The sequence below is a fragment of the Ursus maritimus genome, unplaced genomic scaffold (genome assembly GCF_017311325.1).
Source record: "Ursus maritimus isolate PB19 unplaced genomic scaffold, ASM1731132v1 scaffold_24, whole genome shotgun sequence".
NCBI classification, from domain to species: Eukaryota; Metazoa; Chordata; class Mammalia; order Carnivora; family Ursidae; genus Ursus; species Ursus maritimus.
In genome coordinates, this window is record NW_024424897.1 from 36,796,213 (window position 1) to 36,818,139 (window position 21,927).

Below are 21,927 nucleotides of genomic sequence, written 5' to 3' on the forward strand. Positions count from 1 at the left end.
CCTGGGAGACAAGTGGGACCAACATGGGTCTCTGGGAGTGGGGGACTTTGTCTCTAGGATGCTGAGGCTCTATAACCAGAAATCCTAGGCAGCAAACCCCCACTATGTCCGTAGGCACAGGGAAGTCCAGAGGCTCACGGGGTTCACAGCCCACATAAACCCACGTTTTACTGCTAGAACTCTAAATATGTCACATCCTTACCCCAAGTGTCTTCGTGTGTTGAGTGACAATGGTGGGTGCCGCAGAGGAATACAAATATGGGCCAGACATTTTTCTGTTCGCAAGAAAACCACCTTACCATAGGAAAACCCACACACGACTTCGGGAGTAGGAAGAGAGGCTGTTCAAACAGCACCGGCTTTGCACTCAGATGCGGATTTGTCCATTCTAAGTCCGGCTCTGCACCTCCAGGTTGTATAACCTTTGGCAAATGACTGCACGGGGCCGAGCCTCAGTTTCCACCTCCGTGAAATGGGGACAAAACCAGCACCCGCCTCACTGGATTGTGAGGAGGTAACCCTGCAACGTTGTGTTACGTCTTCCAGAGGACGAAGCAAAGCAAAGGACATTTAAAAACGCCAAATCATATTTTTTTATGTTCCAAATCATCAGGGTTTTTGTTGTTGCTATTCATCCAAAAAATAATGGTTTTTTTCCTTCAAAAATAGAGACGCAGATGCCCTCTCCGCGCTCTGCTGCTTCTTAGCACCTGCCATCCAATCTGTAATTACCCGGTATCTTTGATTCCTCTTCTCTGTCCCCGTCACTAACAGATAGGTGCCTGAGCACAGGAATGGTCCGTCTGGCTGACTCCGCCGCCCAGCGTTTAGAACAGAAGCAGGCGCCGGGAGGCGCGCAGCATGGTCTCGACGCGCGGGCGGGGGGGCGGGGCGGGTGGAGGAGGATGCGGGCGCGGGTGCGGGGCGTGGTGGGCGGGAGCAGTGCGCTGGGGGCGCCCGTCCGAAGGGCGCGGGGGCGGGGCGGGGCGGGGCGGGGCGGGGCTCCGGCCCGCTCGCGGCTCCGCCCCAACCGCCCAGTCGCCGCGCGGCCAGCAGATGGCGCTGCAGGCCAGTCCCTGGCTCCTGGAAGGCGGAAGCGCGGCACGGCTCGAGTGGCGGGGTTGGACCGCAGAGACCCGGCGGGGGCCGCCTCCTCCGCGCCGCCGCCCGCCCCTCCTCCGGAAAGGGGCTCGGCTGGGCGTGGGGAGAGAGTCCCGCGGATGGACGAGCAGCCCTGAGCCCGGCGCCCCCCCGGGAACATGGGCGTGCTCAGGGCCGGGCTGTGCCCGGGCCTCACCCAGGACACGGTCGGGCAGCTGAGGAGCCGCGGGATCAAAACAGGTGACCGCGTGCGCGCCACCCAGCTGGGCACAGCGCGGACTCGGCGCCCCCAGCACCGGCGGACCCGGGAGGGGCCGTCCCCACCGTCTCTATCCCCAGCTCTCTGTGAAGCTCGGGAAGGCGGGAGTGGAGGCTGCCGAGCCCCCCCCCACCCCCCTCCGGGGGAGGGCAGAACCCCTGGGCGCCTCGCCAGGCCCTGCGGCTCTGTGCTTTTACCTAGGCCCCCTGAGACTGCCCGCCCCGAGGTAGAAACGTCACCCCACTTTAGGTAGAGGAAAAGCCGAGTGGGGAAAGCCCGCGCCCTCCCTTCCTACCGATCAACCACGTGGGGTTTGTTTCCAGTGGTGGACCTGGTTTCCGCAGACCTGGAGGACGTAGCCCAGAAATGTGGCTTGTCTTACAAGGTGAGCTGCCCATCTCCATGCTCCAAACCTGGGTGAGTCTAAATGCTCACCACTGAGCCAAAGAGGCAAAGGCTTCCCCGAGGTTGGTAAGTAGGGTGGGGGGAGCCTCTGAGACCCCGGGATGCTCCCTCCTCTGGCCGGCCATTGCTGAGTACTCTGGGCTGCTTTGGGTTGAAGTTGCCCCTGCCCCTTCCGCAGGCCCTGGTTGCCCTGCGAAGGGTGCTGCTGGCCCAGTTCTCAGCCTTCCCCTGCAATGGCGCTGATCTGTACGAGGAACTGAAGACTTCCACGGCCATCCTGTCCACTGGCATCGGAAGGTTTGTATGTGGGCTTGGGGAGGAAGGTGAGAGGCTGGAGGTGGCCTCTTACGCCTGAATCTAGAGAGAGCAGCGTTTTTCAAGCAGTGATGGGGACAACATGGACAGCTGGTCAGGACTTCTGAGTTCTCTTACACTGTAACAGTGTTTCTCGACTTCACACTTCTAACATTTTGGGATTTGTAATTACTTGGTTGGGGGTGAGGGGGTCTGTCCTGTGCATTATAGGATTTTTGGCAGCATTCCCTGGCCTGTGTTCACTAGATACCAATTGTACCTGCATTCTCCCCATATTGTGACAATAAGAAATGTCTCCAGATGTTGCCAAATGACCCCAAGGGGGGCAAAATTGCTTCTGGTGGAGAACCACTATCCTACAACACAAGATGTCAGTATTTCATTATTATTCAACAGATCAGAACAACTCCGCTCTGGCCCTGCTTCCCACTTCACCTAAGGATAGGGCAAGAGAAGTGGCAGGACTGATACTGAGTGCCTCCTGTGCGCAGGCCACTGCCATTACATTTTATAATCTTCTCAGTAACCCTTCGTGTTAGTGATTATTAACCAAACCTGAGTTTAGCCCAAGAGGATGTGGAGGGGCGAGGAGTGGTGGGAGCAGCCCTGGGGTACTTGATCAGAACCGGGTGTGTTCCCCGTATTCTGCAGCGAGAGGGGCCAGGAGAGCTTCCGTGGAGGACTTCCATTCTGCCGTGTTGGGAGAGGGAAAGTGTTGGAAGACAACAGCCAGTTTCTGGCCAAGGGAGTCTGACCTCTTTCCTGGCCCGTGTGTGCGGAATTTGATGAGGAACTCTGCCTGGGCTCTGGATCGGTTTGGCCCTTGCTGTTTTCCTGACACGTTCTCTTGGCAAGGTTCACACAGTATGGGGCTTGCTCCTCCCAGGTGGGGATCTGAGTCTTTTATCCATTAAGCACCGACTGTATGCCTACTAGGTGTCAGATATGTGCACATGATAGGTGTAGGAGCGTGTCACGGCTCCTGCGCTTCATGAGCGTGGGGTCTAGTGGGTGGATAGAAGAGCAGGTGAGCAGGAGAGAGGTGGACGCATGCGGAGGCAGCAGAAGGAGGGACTGATGAACCGGAAGCAGATCTGGCCCTGGGGCTTCAGGAGCTTATGAAACCAGCATAGACAGAGGAAGCGCTTAGGGAGCAGTGGTGAATGGACGGGATTGCGGCGGCAGTGGGTCGTTGCAAGGGAGATCGGAGTGGTTCCAGAAAGCTCTGTGGAGGAGGCAGGCCTTCTCTGGGTGCCTGCCGAGACCCCGGCACTGAGCTTGCACTTCGCAGCACATGATTTCCTTTTTATTCCACCACCACCGATGAGCACATTATGGTAAAACTCTGCCATTGGAGAGATGGGGAAACGGGGGCTCACGTTAAGTGCTGGCTTAAGTTCGCTCAGCTAGTAAGTAGGACACCAGGCTCTTGAGGTCATATCTGTCGTGCTCGTGACTCTGACTCGCCTGCCCTGTTGCCTCCCTGCGGGTGGGAGGCCCTAATGCAAAAGGGAGCTGTCGCTGGGGGGGGACAGGGAGGCTTGAGGGAGAGAGGCCAAGAGAGAGATGGGGGTGGTGGGGTGCGTGAGTCTGGTCCAGGGCAGGTGACAGCAGGAGACGCATCGAACAGAGGTGCGGCAGGCCTTGCTGCGTGGTGGGAGGTAGGTGTGAAGAGCCATGAGGCGCTAGGTTTCTAGGCCTGCTCACAGCTTTCTGTGGACACCGGACGGGTATAACTTTTAAAGGGGAGGCGGGGAGTTACGTAGTCAGACATTTGGGAAATGCTTCGTTCACCCAAAGTAAACGAGCTTTTTGGGGGTGGGCCATCCAGAGCCTGGTGCGCACTGTGAGTCTTCACAAGGACAATAGAGCCTGCGGTGTACCCTGCAGGGAGTTGTGTCGACTGGGGCAGATAAGTGGTTCCCTGAAGGCCGGAGCTATGTCTTGTTCATCTCTATCTCCCTCATTTTATTTATTTACTTATTTAAACGTTTTTTTTTTTTTTTTTAAGATTTTATGTATTTATTTGACACGGAGAGCGCACAAGCAGGGGGAGCAGCAGGCAGAGGGAGAGGGAGAAGCAGCATCCTGCTGAGCAGGGAGCCCGACTGGGACTCGGTCCCAGGACCCTGGGATCGTGACCTGAGCTGAAGGCAGACGCTCGACCAACTGAGCCACGCAGACGCTCCTGTATCTCCCTCATTTTAGAGTAAGGCCTTCAGGAAATACCGGGTATTTAGGCCATGTTGGAATGAATGGCTGAAAAAAGACTAAAAGCCAATTCTGAGGGAAAGGTGAAGGAGAAGTCCCAGAATCAGTTGTATTCAAAACAGGTGGTAAGACCCAGGTGTGGTTTTGCCGCACAAGGCAGGTGGGGGGGGGGTCTCTCACCACTGAGTTAGAGGTGACTGGTGGGAGGGTCCCCTGGGCGGTAGGAGACGTGATACCAGGAACACAGGAGAGAAGTCAGCTGAGAGGAGGATTTGGGAATTCCTTCTGCAGCATCCTCATAGCCAAGAATGAGGTCAATTCTGGTCTGGAGAGTCAACACCAGTGGGTTAGGCCAGGCTACACATTAGAATCATCTGGGAGGGGGTGCCGGGGTGGCTCAGTTGGTTAAGCGACTGCCTTTGGCTCGGGTCATGATCCCAGAGTCCTGGGATTGAGCCCCATGTGAGGCTCCTTGCTCAGTGGGGAGCCTGCTTTGCCCTCTGCCTCTGCCTGCCTCTCTGCCTGCCCGCTTGTGCTCTCTCTCTCTCTGTCAAATAAATAAACAAAATCTTAAGAAAAAAAAAAGAAAAAAGAACCATCTGGGAGGTTAAGAAATATTTATGCCTGGGTCCCACCTTTGGAAATTCTGACTTTATTGCTCTAGGCCAATGGCTCTCAAACTTGTCTGCACAATAGACTCACTTGGGGAGGGGTGTCTGCCTGGCTCAGTCGGTGGAGTGTGTGACTCTTGATGTTGGGGCTGTGAGTTCGAGCCCCATGCTGAGTGTAAAGATTACTTAAAAATAAAATCTTAGGGGCGCCTGGGTCCCTCAGTTGATTAAACGTCTGCTTTCAGCTCAGGTCATGTTCCCAGGGTCCTGGGATTGAGTCCCACGTTGGGCTCCCTGCTCAGTGGGAAGTCTGCCCCCCCCCACTCCTGCTCACTCTATCTCTCTCAAATAAATAAATGAAATCATAAAATAAAATGAAATCTTAAAAAAAAAAGAAGAATCACTTGGGGAATCTTTAAACATCCCCAAGGTCATGCCTCCTGCAGACCAATTAAATCACATTCTCTGGGGTTGGGACGCAGACATCAGTAGTGTTTGAAGTCCCCAGGTGACTCCGAAGTGCACACAAGTTTGGAAACTGCTATTTTTTTTTTTAAAGATTTTATTTATTTATTTGACAGAGATAGAGACAGCCAGCGGGAGAGGGAACACAAGCAGGGGGAGTGGGAGAGGAAGAAGCAGGCTCATAGCGGAGGAGCCTGATGTGGGGCTCGATCCCGTAACGCCGGGATCACGCCCTGAGCCGAAGGCAGATGCTTAACTGCTGTGCCACCCAGGCGCCCCTGGAAACTGCTATTACAGACCCCGTTTTCAAAACCCCTCTGGTAATTTTAATATGCAGGCAGGATTGAGAATCACTAGTCTAGCCTAGTGGTTTTCAAACGTGAGCATATGTCCAGATCACCTAGGGGCCTTGTGGAAACTCAGATATTCTCCAGTTTCTGATGCAGCAGGTGTGGGGGGGTGGGGGCTGAGAATTTGCATTTCACACCAGTTCCCAGTGATGCTGCTCCTGGTCCGGGGACCACACCAGCAGAGCCTCTGCTGCGATGGAGCCACTTGCTGTCTGATCCCCATGGGAGAAGCCACAGGGCTGGAGTGGTGACCAGTGCTTTGACTGGCAGGGACCTGTGCTTATAATCCTGGGGTCTTCTGACTAGAAATCGATGGGGTTTTTTCTAAGGTGCTGCTTGGCATGCACAGAAGGGTCATGGGAGGTCTTCGAGAACCATTTCAGAGTACTGGACCCCGTGAAGGTGCTCGCAGGGCTGGAAAAGGGACGCGTGAGGTCCGGACGCAGAGCCGTCGGTATGGGCTGTGGTTTGGGAGGAGCGGCTTCGGCCCACAGGCTGGGCAGGGAGCGCAGTGTGGTGAGTGACCTGTTTCCTGGTAGTTCAAGGACAGAACGTGGATTCGGAATTGGCCATGTCTTGAGTTTACCCGAAGGCTTCCACAGCCAGAGCGTGACAACATAGGAACTAAATGCTCCTGTTTTACCACTTGTTTCTCCGGGAACATTTATTGTGTGTCTCCTGTGTTTCCAGCACTGTGCCAATGTCCTTGCCCCTGGGTGCCTTGGGCCAAATGGGGAAGAGAGACAAAAACAAGCACATAGAAAATAATCACCAAATCCCAGAACTAAGTGAATTCAGCAAGGCCGCAGGATACAAGATCAGCACATAAAAATCAATTGCATTTCTATGTACTCAAAACGAACACGTGGAAATGGAAATTAAAACGTAATACCATTTACAGTTGCTCCAAAGAAAATGAAATAGTTAGGTCTAAATCTAACAGCAGGTATAGGAGCTGTGTGCTGGAAATTTAAACTTGCTGATGAAAGAAATCAAAGAGGATTCAAATAAATGGAGAGACACACTGTATTCATGGATTGAAAGACTCAGCCTAGTAAAGATGTCAGTTCTCCCTGAATTGCCCTATAAACTCAATGCAGTTCCTACCAAAGTCCCAGCAGATTTTTTTTTTTTTTGGTGAAAATAAGGCTTATTCTAATAATTACATGGAAAAGCCAATGACCTTGAATTGCTAAAACATTTTCGAAAAAGGATAAAGTTGGAGGAATAAGTCTGCCAAACATTAAGGCTTACTATAAAGCAGTAACCAAGACAGGTGTGGTGTCCGCTAAGCGAGAGAGAAACAGATCAGTGGAGTTGCATAGAGAACCTAGCAACAGACCCACAAATATTTCCAACTGAATTTTTTTTTTTTTTTTTTTTTTTTTTTTTTTTAGGAACTTACATAATCTCTACACCTAATGGGGGGCTCAAACTCACAACCCTTAGATCGAGTGGAATGCTCTTCCAGCTGACCAGGCAGGTGTCCTAACACTGTCAAGCTTTTAGAACAAAACAGAGGAGAAAATCTTCGAGAACTAGGGCTAGGCGAAGGATTCTTAGAGTTGACACCAAGAGTGTGATCAATAAAAGAAAGATAAAATTTTTAATCAAAAAAAATAAAATTAAAAAATGAATTCAGAATTAAAACTTTTGCTCTGCAAAAGGAGAAAAAGACAAGCTGTAGAGCGGGGGAGATATTTGCAAGTGACATATTCAACAAAGGACTTCCATCTAGAATATTTAAAGAATTCTTAAGGGGTGTTTTGGTGGCTCAGTGGGTTAAGCCTCTGACTCCGGCTCAGGTCGTGATCCCGGGGTCCTGGGATGGAGCCCCGAGTTGGGCTCCCTGCTCGGCGGGGAGTCTGCTTCTCCCTCTCCCTCAGCCCCTCCCCCTGCTCATCCTCTCTCTGTGTCTCTCTGAAATAAATAAGTAATTTTTTAAAAGATTTTATTTATATATTTGACAGAGAGAACACAAGCACAAATCTTAAAAATAATAATAATAATAATTCTTAAAACTCCCAACAGTGAAACAATCTAGTTAGCAAATGGGCAAAAGACATGAACAGATACTTTACCGAGGAGGATGTTTAAGTGGCAAATGATCACACGAAAGGATGTCAAACATCGTGTGTTCTTAGGGAAATGCAGATTAAAACCACAGTGAGGGGCACCTGGGTGGCTCAATCGGTTGAGCTTCTGACTCTTGATTTCGGCTCGGGTCATGATCTCAGGGTTGTGGGATCAAGCCCCATGTCTGCTTGTCCCTCTCCCTCCCCTGCTTGCATGTGCGCACATGCTCTCTCTAAAATAAATAAATAAAATCTTAAAACACACACACACACACACACACACACACACACACACAGTGAGGGGCGCCTGCTGGCTCAGTAGGTAGAGTGTGCAACTCTTTTTTTTTTTTTTTAAAGATTTTATTTTATTTTATTCGACAGAGATAGAGACAGCCAGTGAGAGAGGGAACACAAGCAGGGGGAGTGGGAGAGGAAGAAGCAGGCTCATAGCGGAGGAGCCCAATGTGGGGCTCGATCCCACAACGCCGGGATCACGCCCTGAGCCGAAGGCAGACGCTTAACCGCTGTGCCACCCAGGCGCCCCTAGAGTGTGCAACTCTTGATCTCAGGGTTGTAAGTTCGAGCCCCACATTGGGTATAGAGATTACTTAAAAAATAAAATCTTAAAAAACAAACAAACAAACAAACAAACAAATACAGTGAGATATATTACTACATACCTACCATATCTACCAGAATGGCCACACCAAAAAGTGGTGACAAGACCAGATGGTGGTAAGGATGTGGAGAAAGTGGATTACTCATACATTGCTAGTAGGGTAGTAACATGGCATAGCCACTCATTAAAGTCGTTTATAGTTTCTTATAAAATTAACGTGCTACAGCCGTCAAAAAAAAAAAAAAAAGAAATCTTGCCATTTGCAATGACATGGATGGAACTAGAGGGTATTATGCTAAGCGGAATAAGTCAATCAGAGAAAGACAATTATATGATCTCACTGACATGTGGAATTTAAGAAACAAGGCAGAGGATCATAGGGGAAGAGAGGGAAAACTAAGATAAAATCTGAGAGGGAGACAAACCATTAGAGACTCTTAATCATAGGAAACAAACTGAGGGTTGCTGGAGGGGAGGGGTGAGGGGGAGGGGGTAACTGGGTGATGGACATTGGGGAGGGTATGTGTTGTAATGAGCACTGGGTGTTATATACAACTGATGAAACACAGACCTGTACCTCTGAGACAAATATTACATTATATGTTAATTAATTGAATTTAAATAAAAAAAAAAATGAAAGTTAACATGTGCTTACCATAGAGCCCAACAGTAGTGTTCTTTTAATTTTTTAATTTTTATTTTTTTTAATTTTTAGAGATGGGGGAGAGGGGCAAAGGGAGAGAATCTTAGGCAGACTCCATACCCAGCACGGAGCCCTATGCCAGGCTCAGTCTCACAATCCTGAGATCATGACCTGAGCCAAAATCAAGAGTTAGACACTTAATCAACTGAGCCACCCAGGGGCCCCTTGAATATTTTATTGTTAAGTAATCTCTACACCCAACGTGGGGCTCGAACTTCCAACCCTGAGATGGAGAGTCCCATGTTCCACCAACTGAGCCAGCCAGACGCCCCCTGGCAGTTGTATTCTTAGGCATTTATTCCAGAGAAATAAAAACTTAGATTTACACAAAAATGTGTACATAAGTGATCATAGCCGTTTGATTCACAATTGCCCCAACGTGGAAAGAGCTGAAACAGTCTTCAGTGGGTGAATGTTAAACAGACTGGTGCATCCATACCGTGGGCTACTTCTCAGCTCAATAAGGAGCAGATGTGGCTACAACAGCTTGGACAGATCTCAAGGGAATGATGCTGAGCGAAAGCAGCCAGCCACTACGGCTCCATACAGTGCGATTCTGTGTGCGTAACATTCTTGAAATAACATCCTAACAGAGATGGAGAACAGATTGGTGGTTGCCGGGATTCGGGATGGAATGGAGGGCTGTGGCTTTAACAGGGTGGCACGAGGGAGACTTGTAATGATGGAAATATTCTATATCTGGCTTGTGGTTGCATAAACCTACACGCGTGATAAGATTGCATAGAACTGTACACACACACACGGAACATGGGAAATCTGGATAAGCTCTGTAGATTGCCCTGAGGTTGGCTTGCGATGTCGTTCGGCAGTACAGTACATCTTACAGTGCGAGAGGCCGCCATGAGGGGATGTGAGAGGAAGGGTACACAGGACCTCCCTGTACAATCTTTTTTTTTTTTTTTTTGGCAACTTCCTATGAGTCTATAATTATTTCAAAGTTTAAAAATGACAAATTATGGAAAATGCTATCAAGGAAACCCGTGAGGGATTAAGGTCAAGAATGGAAGGAGGACCCTTTGCTGGGATGGCAGAGACCTCTATGGACAGCAGAGTGATCTTCAGGCTGAGAGTGAACGGATGAGGAGGGGCCCAACGAGGAGCTTGTAGCCGCGCCCTCTTTCCCTAGAGATGTTCAGATTGTCTCTGGACAGAGCCAGTGCTTGGGAGGAACGTCTTGCCTTTCTTCTTGGTTCCTACTCCCCTCTGTTCCCTCCAGTTCGCTGAGTTATTCTCTTTCTTCCCCTTCTTTCATCAGCCTAGACAAACTGCTTGATGCTGGTCTCTACACTGGAGAAGTGACGGAGATCGCAGGAGGTCCAGGTAGTGGCAAAACCCAGGTACGTGGGTGGCCAGCAACCAGGAGGACGTGGGGTGGAGGGGAAGGGGGGAAGGTGGGTGCATAGCTCCGGATCCCTGGGGGAACTTCTACCAATGTATGTGTGATTCAGAGAGATGGGTGGGGAGGAGTCGGGCTTGAATATGGCCCATTCGTGTCACTGGGATCTGGACAGGATTTGGGGGCTCCCACTCTGGGCCCTCTTTGGGGGCTCAAGTTCTTCCAGTGCCCTGTCTCTTCAGGTGTGTCTTTGTGTGGCTGCAAACGTGGCCTATGGCTTGCAGCAGAACGTTGTGTACATTGATTCCAACGGAGGACTGACAGCCTCCCGCATCCTCCAGCTACTTCAGGCCAGAACCCCAGCTGAGGAGGAGCAGGTAGGGGGCAGGAAGGTCGAGTTCCTTTGAGGTTCTGACACGGAAAGATCCCATTATCTCTTACATCACAAGAATTTTGGCCCTTTGGATGACCAGTCATTTCTGGCTTTGAAACACGCTGTTCTATCAATTCTTCCTGTGTTCTTCAAGCATCCCGTGTTACGACATCATCCCAGCTTGGGTGCTACCCACACTGATCTTCCAGGTGACCCAGCTCCTTGCACACCCTCACTCAGGGCTGGCAGGCACGCAGCGCCTGTGTTTCCTTCCCATTTCTTGCCATGGCAGACATTCCTAATCAGACCTGCCGTACTTTCCCACTGGGCTGTGACTTGGCTTTGCCGCTCGGCACCCAGGCAGCCACCACTGTGAGAACTGGCCCAGGAGACAGAGCCCATTTGCCAGCTTGGACCGGAGTCCTTATGTCTCGGTGTCTCTGCTCAGCTTTAAAATCCTTCTTTCTCTTGCTTGAGCCCCTGCTCCCTCTTATCCAAAGCCCCTCCTCCTTCCTACCCCTTTAGGCAGGAGCTCTCCAGAGGATCCAGGTGGTGCGTGCGTTTGACATCTTCCAGATGTTGGACGTGCTACAGGACTTCCGAGGCACTGTGTCCCAGCAGGTGAGCCCGGTGTTCTACCCCTCCCTGCTTCACCCGGCTTGCCGGGGCTGTCTGCATGTGGGCAGGTGTCCTAGGACAGACTTGGGAAATGCTGATGCGCCATCTGGTGACTCCAGCCATGCTGCCACTTCCAGGACGGGATTCCCGCGTGCTTAATTCATTCCTGAGTGCCTCATTGTCTACCTGCCCATCTTCCCCACTAAACAGTAAGACCCTCGAGTACATGGATCATTTTGTATTCATTTCTGCATTCACCCCCTCCCTGGATCACTGAGGACTACTTTCAGCTGCAAGTAATAGAGTCTGTGTGACAAGCACTTGAACCTTGAGGACATTTAATTATCTCTCATGAGTCTGGAGGTTGGCAGGTCCATGGCATCAGGGCTCTAGGTTGGTGTGTCTGATTCTCTTGTTCTTCCCCCTCACAACTGCAAAGTGGCTGCTATAGCTCTGTGCATCATGTCTTCGCACATCAACACCCGTATTCAGGGCAGTAATAATAGATGGCCCCTTTTCTGCACTTCTTCCCTTTTATCAGGAAAGAAAAATCTCCCTTCCTTCCTTCCTTCCTTCCTTCCTTCCTTCCTTCCTTCCTTCCTTCCTTTCTTTTTAAAGATTGTATTTGTGTATTTGACAGAGAGGGAGCACAAGCAGGGGGAGTGGGAGAGGGAGAAGCAGACTTCCTGCTGAGCAGGGAGCCTGATGTGGGGTTAGGGGGTGATTAGTTGGGGGAGGGGATTACACAAGGGCTTGAATACCTGGAGGTAGAGGTCAAGGGGCCACTTTAGGGTCTGTGTGCCACGATGACCTGATCGCTCCATAGGTACCAGCAGTGAAAGGCCGGCTGTCCGTGTTTTAGCCAGAGATTTTAATCTTTGCCAGAGTGAGGAAGAGTTAAGCTGATTTCAGGGAGAAGCAGACTTCCCGCTGAGCAGGGAGCCCAGGACCCTGGGATCATGACCCAAGCCGAAGGCAGATGCTTAACGACGAAGTCACCCAAGCGCCCTGAGAAAAATCTTTCTCCAGAACCCACAAGTAGACTTCACCTTACATCCAGTTGGCCAAGATGGAGCTTTGTGTGTCTCTTAGACTAGGGGTTGGCCCACCTTCCACGATGTCAGACTTGTGCCCACTACCTGAACACACCCAGAATCCCGTTAGCAAGGGAGAGGGCTTTAGAGTGGCATTGGGGTTGGTACCCCATTACACCTGCTGGGTGTTTAGACAGGATTTGGTGTACCGATTTACAGGCTATTAGATTTGGAAAGACATCTTAGAATAGCTCGATTCATGTTAAACTTTCTCTGACCCCAAAGCGTAACATGTTCCTGTGGGCATACCCAAGATTGTATGTAGAGTAAACGATTTTTACAAACTTTAGAATACTTAGTAGTTGAACAGAGACTTGCCGTAGGAGCCATAGCTGGTTATGACCCATGTGTGTTGAGACATGAAGTCAAGTAGCCCTGATCTAATCCAACCCTCTCATTTCTATGATGAGGAGAGGGAGGACCAGAGAAGTTCAGTAGGTTGCTCAAAGTCACTGCATAATTAGGGTAAGAACTAAATCTCTCAACTCCCAGGTCAAATGACTTGTGTTTTTTTTTATTGGAAGACCATTATGATAGTATATATTCCATTATGGCATAACAAGTTACCACAAGCGGCATGACTTAAAACAACACGTTTACTATTCACAGTTTCCATGGGTCAGGAGTCTGGGCAGGGCTTAGCTGGGGCTTCTGCTTAGGAGCTCAATAGTCGGTAATCAGGATGGCAGCTGGACTGTGTTCTTATCCGGAGGTTCAACAGGGGAAGATTCTGCATACAAGTTCACTCAGGTTGTCACCAGGATTCATTTCCCAGGCGGTTCAGTGTCTGGCTGGCAGTTGTCCATGCTCCCACTGTTCTCTGCCCTGTGGGCCTTTCCATAGGCAGTTCACAGCACCACCACTTGCTTCATCAAAACAGCACAGGAATGAGAGCAAGGGACCCCTGGGTGGCCCAGTCGGTTAAGCCTCTGCCTTCAGCTCTGGTCATGATCTCAGGGTCCGGGGATCAAACCCCTCACTGGGCTCTGTGCTCAGTGGGGAGTCTGTTTCTCCCTCTCCCCTCACTCATGCTCTCACTGTCTCTCTTTCTCTTTCAAATAAATAAGTTAAATTAAAAAAAAGAGAGCAAAATGCAACATGCAGTTTCATATAACAATGTCATCTTGGGAGTGACGTACCATTACTTTTGCCATATAGCAGAGCCTCTTCAAGAGAGTGGCATTCCAACACCTTTGACACCAAAGGTATTAGTCAGAAGCCAGCCACAGGACTCACCCACAGTTGGGGGAGGGGGTTACACAAGGGCTTGAATACCTGGAGGTAGAGGTCAAGGGGCCACTTTAGGGTCTGTGTGCCACGATGACCTGATCGCTCCATAGGTACCAGCAGTGAAAGGCCAGCTGTCGTGTTTTAGCCAGAGATTTTGACCTCTGCCAGAGTGAGGAAGAGTTAAGCTGATTTCAGTTTTAGCTTCTCTTCTTTTCTGCCATCCTCTCAGACAAGCGGATGGCTGAGAGTCAGTAACTGGACAAGGAAGGAAGACATGCAAAAGACCAGATAATGCTGAATGTCCAAGATTTGGCCAGCGTGAAGTAAGAAAGAAAGTTGTGGAAACAGAATCAGCAAATGACTTGGATATAAAGAGTAAGGGAGATTAGGTCCAAGAAAGTAGGACGATGCTAATACGTGTGTGGAGACAAAAGATTATGGTTTTAACAGATGGCTGTCTGGGTAGTCTGTATTTGGAACTGCTTTAAGACACAGAAGATGAGGCCCTGAAGGAGACTGAAGTAAAGAGACGGCTAACCCCTTCAGCACAGGAAGTTAGGAATTTGGGGGTGCCTGGGTGGCTCAGTCGGTTGAGGGTCTGCCTTCTGCTCAGGTCATGATCCCAAGGGCCTGGGATCGAGCCCTGCATAAGGCTCCCTGCTCGGTGGGGAGCCTGCTTCTCCCTCTCCCTCTGCCATTCACTCCACTTGTGCTCTCTGGCTCTCTCTATCTCTCTGTCAAATAAATAAATAAAATCTTAAAAAAAAAAAAAAAAAAGGAAGTTAGGGATTTGGGGAGTAAGCAGAAGAGGGAGAAGAGGAGCCTGGCAAGTTGGTGGTGGGGGAGGCTGGGCATAAGAAGAATGATGGCCACTAAGCAAATTCAGGACTGAGGGTGCCTGGGTGGCTCAGTCAGTTAAGCATCCCACTCTTTTTTTTTTTTTTTTAAAGATTTATTTATTTGAGAGAGAGAACGAGTGGGGGGAAGGGCAGAGGGAGAGAGAAAGAGAATCCTGGAGCATCTCCGCTGAGTGGGGAGTCCAATATGGGGCTAGATCCCAGGACCCCAAGATCATGACCTGAGCCGAAATCAAGAGCCGACTGCTTAACCAACTGAGCTACTCAAGCACCCCAGGCATCCCACTCTTGATCTCAGCTCAGGTCTTGATCTCAGGGTCCTGAGTTCAAGCCCCGAGTTGGGCTCCACTCTAGGTGTGGAGCCTACTTAAAAAAAAAAAAAAAAAAATCTTGGGGCTCCTGGATGGCTCAGTCGGTTGAACATCCAGCTCTTGATTTCGGCTCGGGTTGTGATCTCAGGGTCCTGGGATAGGGCCCTGCGTTGGGCTCTGCGTTCAGTGTGGAGTCTGCTTTTCCTTCTCCCTCTCTCCTTCCCCTATGTGTGTGCACATTCTCCTTCTCTCTCTCTCAAATACATAAAATCTTTAGGGGAAAAAAAAATCTTAAATTCAGGACTGGGAGCCTGGCTGGCTCTGTGGGTGTAGCATGCGACTCTTGATCTCAAGGTTGTGAGTTCAGGCCCCAAACAGGGTGTAGAGATTACCTTAAAAATAACTTAGACAAAGAAAAGAAAGAAAGAAAATTCGTGACTGGGGCCACAGAACTTGGAACAGGGATTTCTCAAATTTAATTATTTTGGGTTATCTGTGATGTCCCGTGATTTAAACCCCCTCTCTCCACCCAAATCTTCCGTAAAATCTATTATACTACAAACGGAGATGGGGAAAAAAGACTTTACTGAAATTCCGTGATGTCTGCACGGCTGTATTTGGGGTTGGAGAACTTATTTTCTACCAGTTTCTGATGAAGGAGCAGGATGCCCTATAGTGGACGCCCCCTAGAGGCCAACTGGTTTATGGCATCTGCTTCTCCCCAGGTGAGTAGTGGCTCGGCGGCTGCGAAGGCGGTGGTTGTGGACTCGGTCACTGCAGTGGTCTCCCCACTTCTGGGAGGTCAGCAGAGGGAAGGTAAGAGGTGCGGCAGAGCCCAGGGTCCGGGATGTGATCCTGCCTCCCAGCTCTGAAATCCAGTCCCTGGTCAGCCCAGTCCCAGGTGCCCTGCTGCCCTCGCCCTCTGCTTCTCCTCCTCCAGGCTTGGCCTTGATGATGCAGCTGGCTCGAGAGCTGAAGACCCTGGCCCGGGACCTTGGCGTAGCGGTGGTGGTGAGGAAGTGGGCTTGGCTGGCCTGCTGCTCTTACCTCTGCTGTCTGGGCTTTGCCAGGGCGGGATGAATTCGATTTCTAGTTCCAGCTGTTCACTTCCCTTAAGTGGCAACCTAACCCCCAACACGACCCTTTAGGAAACGATCTTAGCCCAACTTCCCTGGGCCATCTAGAGCCCTGGACTGTGATGGGACTGGACATAAAGAGCCAAGGGGTCAGGGACAGTCTTGGTTTCCTTTTACTTTAAGACAGGTTTATTGAGGAGTAATTCACACGCAGTAACGCTCTCCTCATTTGAACTTTGGCTAATGGATACTAACGCATCCACGCTTGTTACAAGGCACAGTCAAGATCCAGAATATTTCGGTAACCCCAGAAAGGTTCCCAAGCCCCAGACAACCACTAATCTGGTTTCTGTCCCTATAGTTTTACCTTTTCTGGTGCTTCAGAGAAAGGGATGTTTTTGCTTTCAAAGTAACTTTTTCTGCTTATGGAGGACTTTTTTTTTTTTAAGTCTGCGTGCTTCTCATAGGATAAAAAATAGTTAAATATAGGAGTCAAATTTGTAGTAAATCTCCACATCCACAGAAAACATATTAATATTTTTATATATCTCCATAGGATCTTTTTTCTCTGCATATATGCGTATACTTCTAACCAGCTTTCCAGTTAAACTATAACCTTGTTTAAAAAAAAAATTCATCTCATTCCATTTCTGTCTTTTTTTTTTTTTTTTAAGATTTTATTTATTTATTGGACAGAGATAGAGACAGCCAGCGAGAGAGGGAACACAAGCAGGGGGAGTGGGAGAGGAAGAAGCAGGCTCATAGCAGAGGAGCCTGATGTGGGGCTCGATCCCAGAACGCCGGGATCACGCCCTGAGACGAAGGCAGACGCTTAACTGCCGTGCCACCCAGGCGCCCCCATTTCCCATGTCTTTAAAGAGATGCCTTAAGAATGCCATTTTTAGGGGTGCCTGGGTGGCACAGTCATTAAGCGTCTGCCTTCGGCTCAGGGCGTGATCCCGGTGTTATGGGATCGAGCCCCACATCAGGCTTCTCTGCTATGAGCCTGCTTCTTCCTCTCCCGCTCCCCCTGCTTGTGTTCCCTCTCTCGCTGGCTGTCTCTGTCAAATAAATAAATAAAATCTTAAAAAAAAAAAAAAAAGAATGCCATTTTTAGCAGTTACATATTTTATTTAATACCTGTGTTACAGGGCTCAGCAAACTTTTCTGTAAAGGGCCAGATAGTAAACAGTCAAGGTTTTATGGCCATATGGTTTCTGTCACAGCTTCTCAGCCCTGCCTAGATTACGTGAGAGCAACCACACACAGTCCCTAAACAGAGGGCATGGCTATGTTCCAGCCAAACTTGACTTTCAGAAATAATTTTGGGGCCACATTTGGCCTGTTGGGAATAGTTTGCCAACCCCTGGTATCCTGTAATGATCTCCTTCCTGATTTGGGGCTTGTAGGTCATTACTGGTTTTCCTCTTTTATTTTCTTTTTAATTTTTTAAGAAGTGTTCTATAATTTTTTTCTTTAAGATTTTGTTTATTTATTTGACAGAGAGAGAGAGAGCGCAAGCAGGGGGAGCAGCCGAGGGAGAGGGGGAAGCAGGCTGTCTGCTGAGCAGGGAGCTGGATGCGGGGCTTGATCCCAGGACCCTGGGATCAGGACCTGAGCTGAAGGCAGCCGCTCAACAGACTGAGCCACCCAGGCACCCCTGATTTTCCTTTAGTTTAAGTAAAACTCTGGGTGCCTGGTGGCTCAGTCAGTCAAGTGTTGGAGTCTTGATTTTGGCTCGGGTCATGATCTCAGGATCGTGAGATTGAGCCCCACATCAGGCTCCGTGCTCAGCAGGGAGTCTGCTTTAGATTCTCCCTCTCCCTCTACTCCTCCCCCCCTGCTCACGTTCTCGCTCTCTCTCTCTAAAATAAATAAATAAATCTTTAAGTAAAACTCCAGTGAACGCCCTGATATCTAAATTTCTTTGCACATTTCATATTATTTCCTCAAATTCCTAAAATTATAATTACAGAGTCAAGGATACACACATTTTTAAAAATTTATGTAATTTATTTTATTTTTTATAAGATTTTCTCATTTATTTGAGAGAGAGAGAAAGAGAATCAGAGAGAGAGCACAAGCCAGGGAGGGGGTGTGGAGGCGGGCAGAGGGAGAAGGAGAAGCGGGCTCTCTGCTGAGCAGGGAGCCCGATGCCAGGCTCGATCCCAAGACCCTGGGATCGTGGTCTGAGCGGAAGACAGATGCTTAACCACCTGAGCCACCCAGGTGCCCCAGAAATACATACATTTTTAAATGTGTCGATTTATCGCCAAATTTCCAGGAAGGTTGTACTAATTCGTACACCCACCAGCAGTGTTCTTTTGTTCTTGAGTCCCAGGGCCTCCCTGTCCTGACTTCAGGACGTACATGGTCACCTGCTGGTGGCCCTGGCTTGGGCGGTGGGGACTCAGTGATGAACATGCTGCAGCCCCCTGCCCCTAGTTGGGGGGCCGGTGGGGAGACCCCGATTAAGAGGACATCGTGAGGCTCAGGCTGCCTACCTGTGACTATCCTGGGCAGAGGAGAACCGACTGACCAGATTACGACCTCCCTTTCGAAGCTCCCACGACCCCCTACACACAGGTGTACCCCCTGCCACGGAGGGCTGGGCAGATGTGGTTGCAGAATGCCTGTCTCCTGGGGTGGGGGTGTACGTGGTGCAAGCCCACCACTGGCCTCCCTCCAGCAAAGTGCAGACAGTGCCACTTATTCCCAGACCCATGCCCCACGACCTTCTGCCGGAGTCAAGCCTGAGGCATGGTGATTTTGTGGAAAGAGTTGAGCACAAGTGAGGACCCGGGGTTCTAGTTCCAGACCCGATGTCAATAACTCAGGGAGCCTTGGGGAAGTCCTTTCTCTGTGCTGGGCCTCAGTTTTCCCACTTGTAGAATGAAGCAGGAGGAACAGATATCCTCTACACCAGCATTATCGATCTGGAAGTCTTTGATTCTTTCTGCCTCAGGTAACCAACCACGTGATCCGAGACAGGGACAGTGGGGACCTCAAACCTGCCCTCGGACGCTCCTGGAGCTTTGTACCCAGCACCCGGATTCTCCTGGACGTTGACGAAGGAGCGGGAGCATCGGGCAGTCGGCGCAGGGCATGTCTGACCAAATCTCCGCGTCTGGTGAGCCGGCCACAGGGGAGAGCCAGGAATCTGGGCCCTTGAGGGTGTTTGTGCGCCCAGGTGTCTCAGAGAGGAATTCTTGGACGCTGAGACCCGGCAACCAAAGAGGCTGCCCGCTTGAGTTGCTTAACTCGAAAACTTACCCTTCCCTCCGGTCTTCTTCCAGCCAACAGGTTTCCAGGAGATGGTAGACATTGGGACCTGGGGGCCTCCAGAGCAGAGCCCAGCATCCCAGGGAGATCAGATATGACTGTGCTGTTGATTGGGGGGGCATCAGGCGCCCCGCCTCTGTGCACACTAGCCGCTGCTGTTCACTGCCACCCGGCACTTGGGGCTGCAGTAGAAGCTCTTGGGCTGGGCTGAAGAGACATCTCTGTTTCCTCGGCTTCTCTTTCTGTGAAAACAGAGCTACAGGCGAGAGAGGACGCTGTGGTGGAAGGACCCAGAAACTCACACCGGGACCAAGTTTTCTTCCTTGTTTCTATCATGTATGTTTCTGTGGGAGCCGAGTTCACCCTGGCCTCCAGCCTCATGAAGAAGCCTGCTAGTGACTGGGCAGAACCGTGTGTGTCAGCATCGTGCCCGTGCTCCATCCTCACGCAGTGACTGAGCCCCAAAGCCTCTGCTTCTCTTTCTCTTTTTCATTTTGCCTCTGTTTTTCCATCTGTAAGTTGGAGCTCCCTTTCCCCTAGCTTTGTCTTTGAGTTACTGGGTGGAAGTGATCTTGCAAATGCAAAGCCCTTCTTTATCTATGTCATGCTTTTAAAAAATACAAACAGGAAATACCCTGAGCCCCAGAGCCACCTAATTCTCCCCCCCACCACCACAGAAGGGTGTTTTTCAGTTCCCTGTGAGGTTCCAGAGAACGGTTCTTCCTTTTTTTCCTCTTGCTGATTTGGTTTCACACACCTGCATGCATCACCATGACTAGGTGAGACTGTGAACTCGCTGCAGTCCCAGGGATATAATTTAACAGGAAGGGAGGATGTGGCCACAGTGAATCCAGCTACGTGTTTATTATGCATGGTGCCCTGTAAGGCCCCTCCACGGTATAGAGTAGCCAGAGGTGCTGAACCATGGCCTTGCCCATAAACAGACAGGAGAGAATTTGCACAGTAAATAGAGCCAGCTGGGAAAATTGATGCTGGCGTAAATAATACATGGCAAATCTAGTCCTTTATGCAGAAATTCATTGCCGGTGGCTCCGAGCTGCAATATAATTACCCTTCTCTTCCTGCAGCTGTACCACAGCCTGGTGCCCTAGTGTATGCAACAGCTCCCTGTCTGTCAGCGGCACTGGGGCCATCCATCTGAGAGCTGTAGCCCTGGCTGGGGTGGGGGGGAGTGGGGGGGTGAGGACACCAAGGGAAGGAATAATAAAAGGCAAAGTAGAGAAATGATCAGAATTGTTTACTGACCACATTTTTTAAAGGAAGGTTGCCTTTCTTGGTTAGGGAGCCTGTCGTGATTAATTAGTTGTGTCTTGGCTGCAGGAAAAGGGGGGGTCAGAGTTCCAGGGGGGAAGATAGGACATTAAGATGATGAACATAGCAGAGACAGAAGCAGGAAGCGTGGAGGGTCGGGAGCGAGCAGCAGGCCGGCTCCAAGGTATCTGCCTGCGTGAGGACAGGGTTGGGGAGCCTAAGACTGGGGGAAGCCCGGCCCCGCTGCCGCTGCCGGCAGAGAGGACCCCAGAAGGTTGGCATATTTCCGCAACCGCCGTAGGAAACGGTACGTTAAGCGAGGGATGGCAAATCCCTGCCACTCCTAGCATTTGGGCATTTTGAGCAACCCCCCCAGGGGGTCTCCCCAGTCTCCCAAGCATTCTTTTTTTGTGGAACTCGGAGTGTTTTGCAGTTTTTCTCCGCACGGCGCTCCAGGTAGGCACGACCTACTAGTGGGAGTGGGCATTCGAGGTGGAGCCTGGTTGCCACCGCTGCCCTGGGCAGATCTGCCCTGTTCCCTGTATGTGGTGGGTCAGGACCCCGGAATAATGGGGTTTGAGAGGCCTGTAAAGATCATATGCCCCACGCTGTCACTTTACAGAGAGGGAAACTGAGGCCCAAAGAGGAGAAGTGACGGTCCCTGTGGCAGAACAGCAGCCGGCACCCAGGACTCCTGATTCCTAAGCCAGGACTCTTTGGGTCTCCATGTTACTTTTAGTTGCCCATCCGCGCAGCTCTCTTCCCACCGGGCGCTAACTCCAGCTCAGGGTGCCAGGGCCATCACCCAGGTGGCCTCGCTGACGGTTCGCTGCTGCTCCAGACCACCTGTGACATTCCTGCAGGACCAGAGCTTTCTCTCGCACTGCCTGCTGCCCCCGCACACGCCATCGGGGCACACTGCACCGAGCAGTTCCCCTCGCGGCCTTGAGCCAGGCTGGCTGTCCTGCCCAAGTGCCTCTTGCTGCCTTTGCTTACGTGTCTGCCTCTGTGTCTGGTGCACACTCATCCTGACACCCTCCCTCCTTATGCATCAAGTGTGGTCTAGACAGACATCGAACCCCTCTCTATCACTCATCTTGTGCACTTGTCGCCTAGGAGCTCAGGATCCTTTTTTTTTTTTTAAGATTTTATTTATTGGGGTGCCTGGGTGGCTCAGTCATTAAGTGTCTGCTTTCGGCTCAGGTCATGATCCCAGCGTCCTGGGATGGAGCCCTGCGTCGGGTTCCCTGCTCCGTGGGGAGCCTGCTTCTCTCTCTCCAGCTCCTCCCTGCTTGTGTTCCCTCTCTCGCTGTCTCTCTCTCAAATAAATAAAACCAAAAAAA

General features: G+C 50.6%; 1 protein-coding gene across 3 annotated transcripts; it reads left to right on the forward strand.

The window, feature by feature from the left end:
* The first annotated feature begins 1,074 nt into the window (after nt 1-1,074).
* RAD51D (RAD51 paralog D) lies at nt 1,075-19,949 on the forward strand. Of its 3 annotated transcripts, XM_040640994.1 has the most exons (10): nt 1,077-1,341; nt 1,684-1,745; nt 1,944-2,062; nt 10,391-10,472; nt 10,714-10,848; nt 11,370-11,465; nt 15,680-15,770; nt 15,895-15,965; nt 18,996-19,160; nt 19,327-19,949. In XM_040640994.1, exons 1-10 carry the CDS (start codon nt 1,260-1,262, stop codon nt 19,408-19,410), a joined length of 987 nt encoding a protein of 328 aa, XP_040496928.1. In that variant the 5' UTR covers nt 1,077-1,259; the 3' UTR covers nt 19,411-19,949. The 3 variants fall into 3 exon arrangements, with proteins under 3 accessions (XP_040496929.1, XP_040496930.1, XP_040496928.1); XM_040640995.1 differs by lacking the exon at nt 10,714-10,848 and having other exon boundaries at nt 1,075-1,341; XM_040640996.1 differs by lacking the exons at nt 15,680-15,770; nt 15,895-15,965 and having other exon boundaries at nt 1,075-1,341.
* The last annotated feature ends 1,978 nt before the right edge of the window (nt 19,950-21,927 follow it).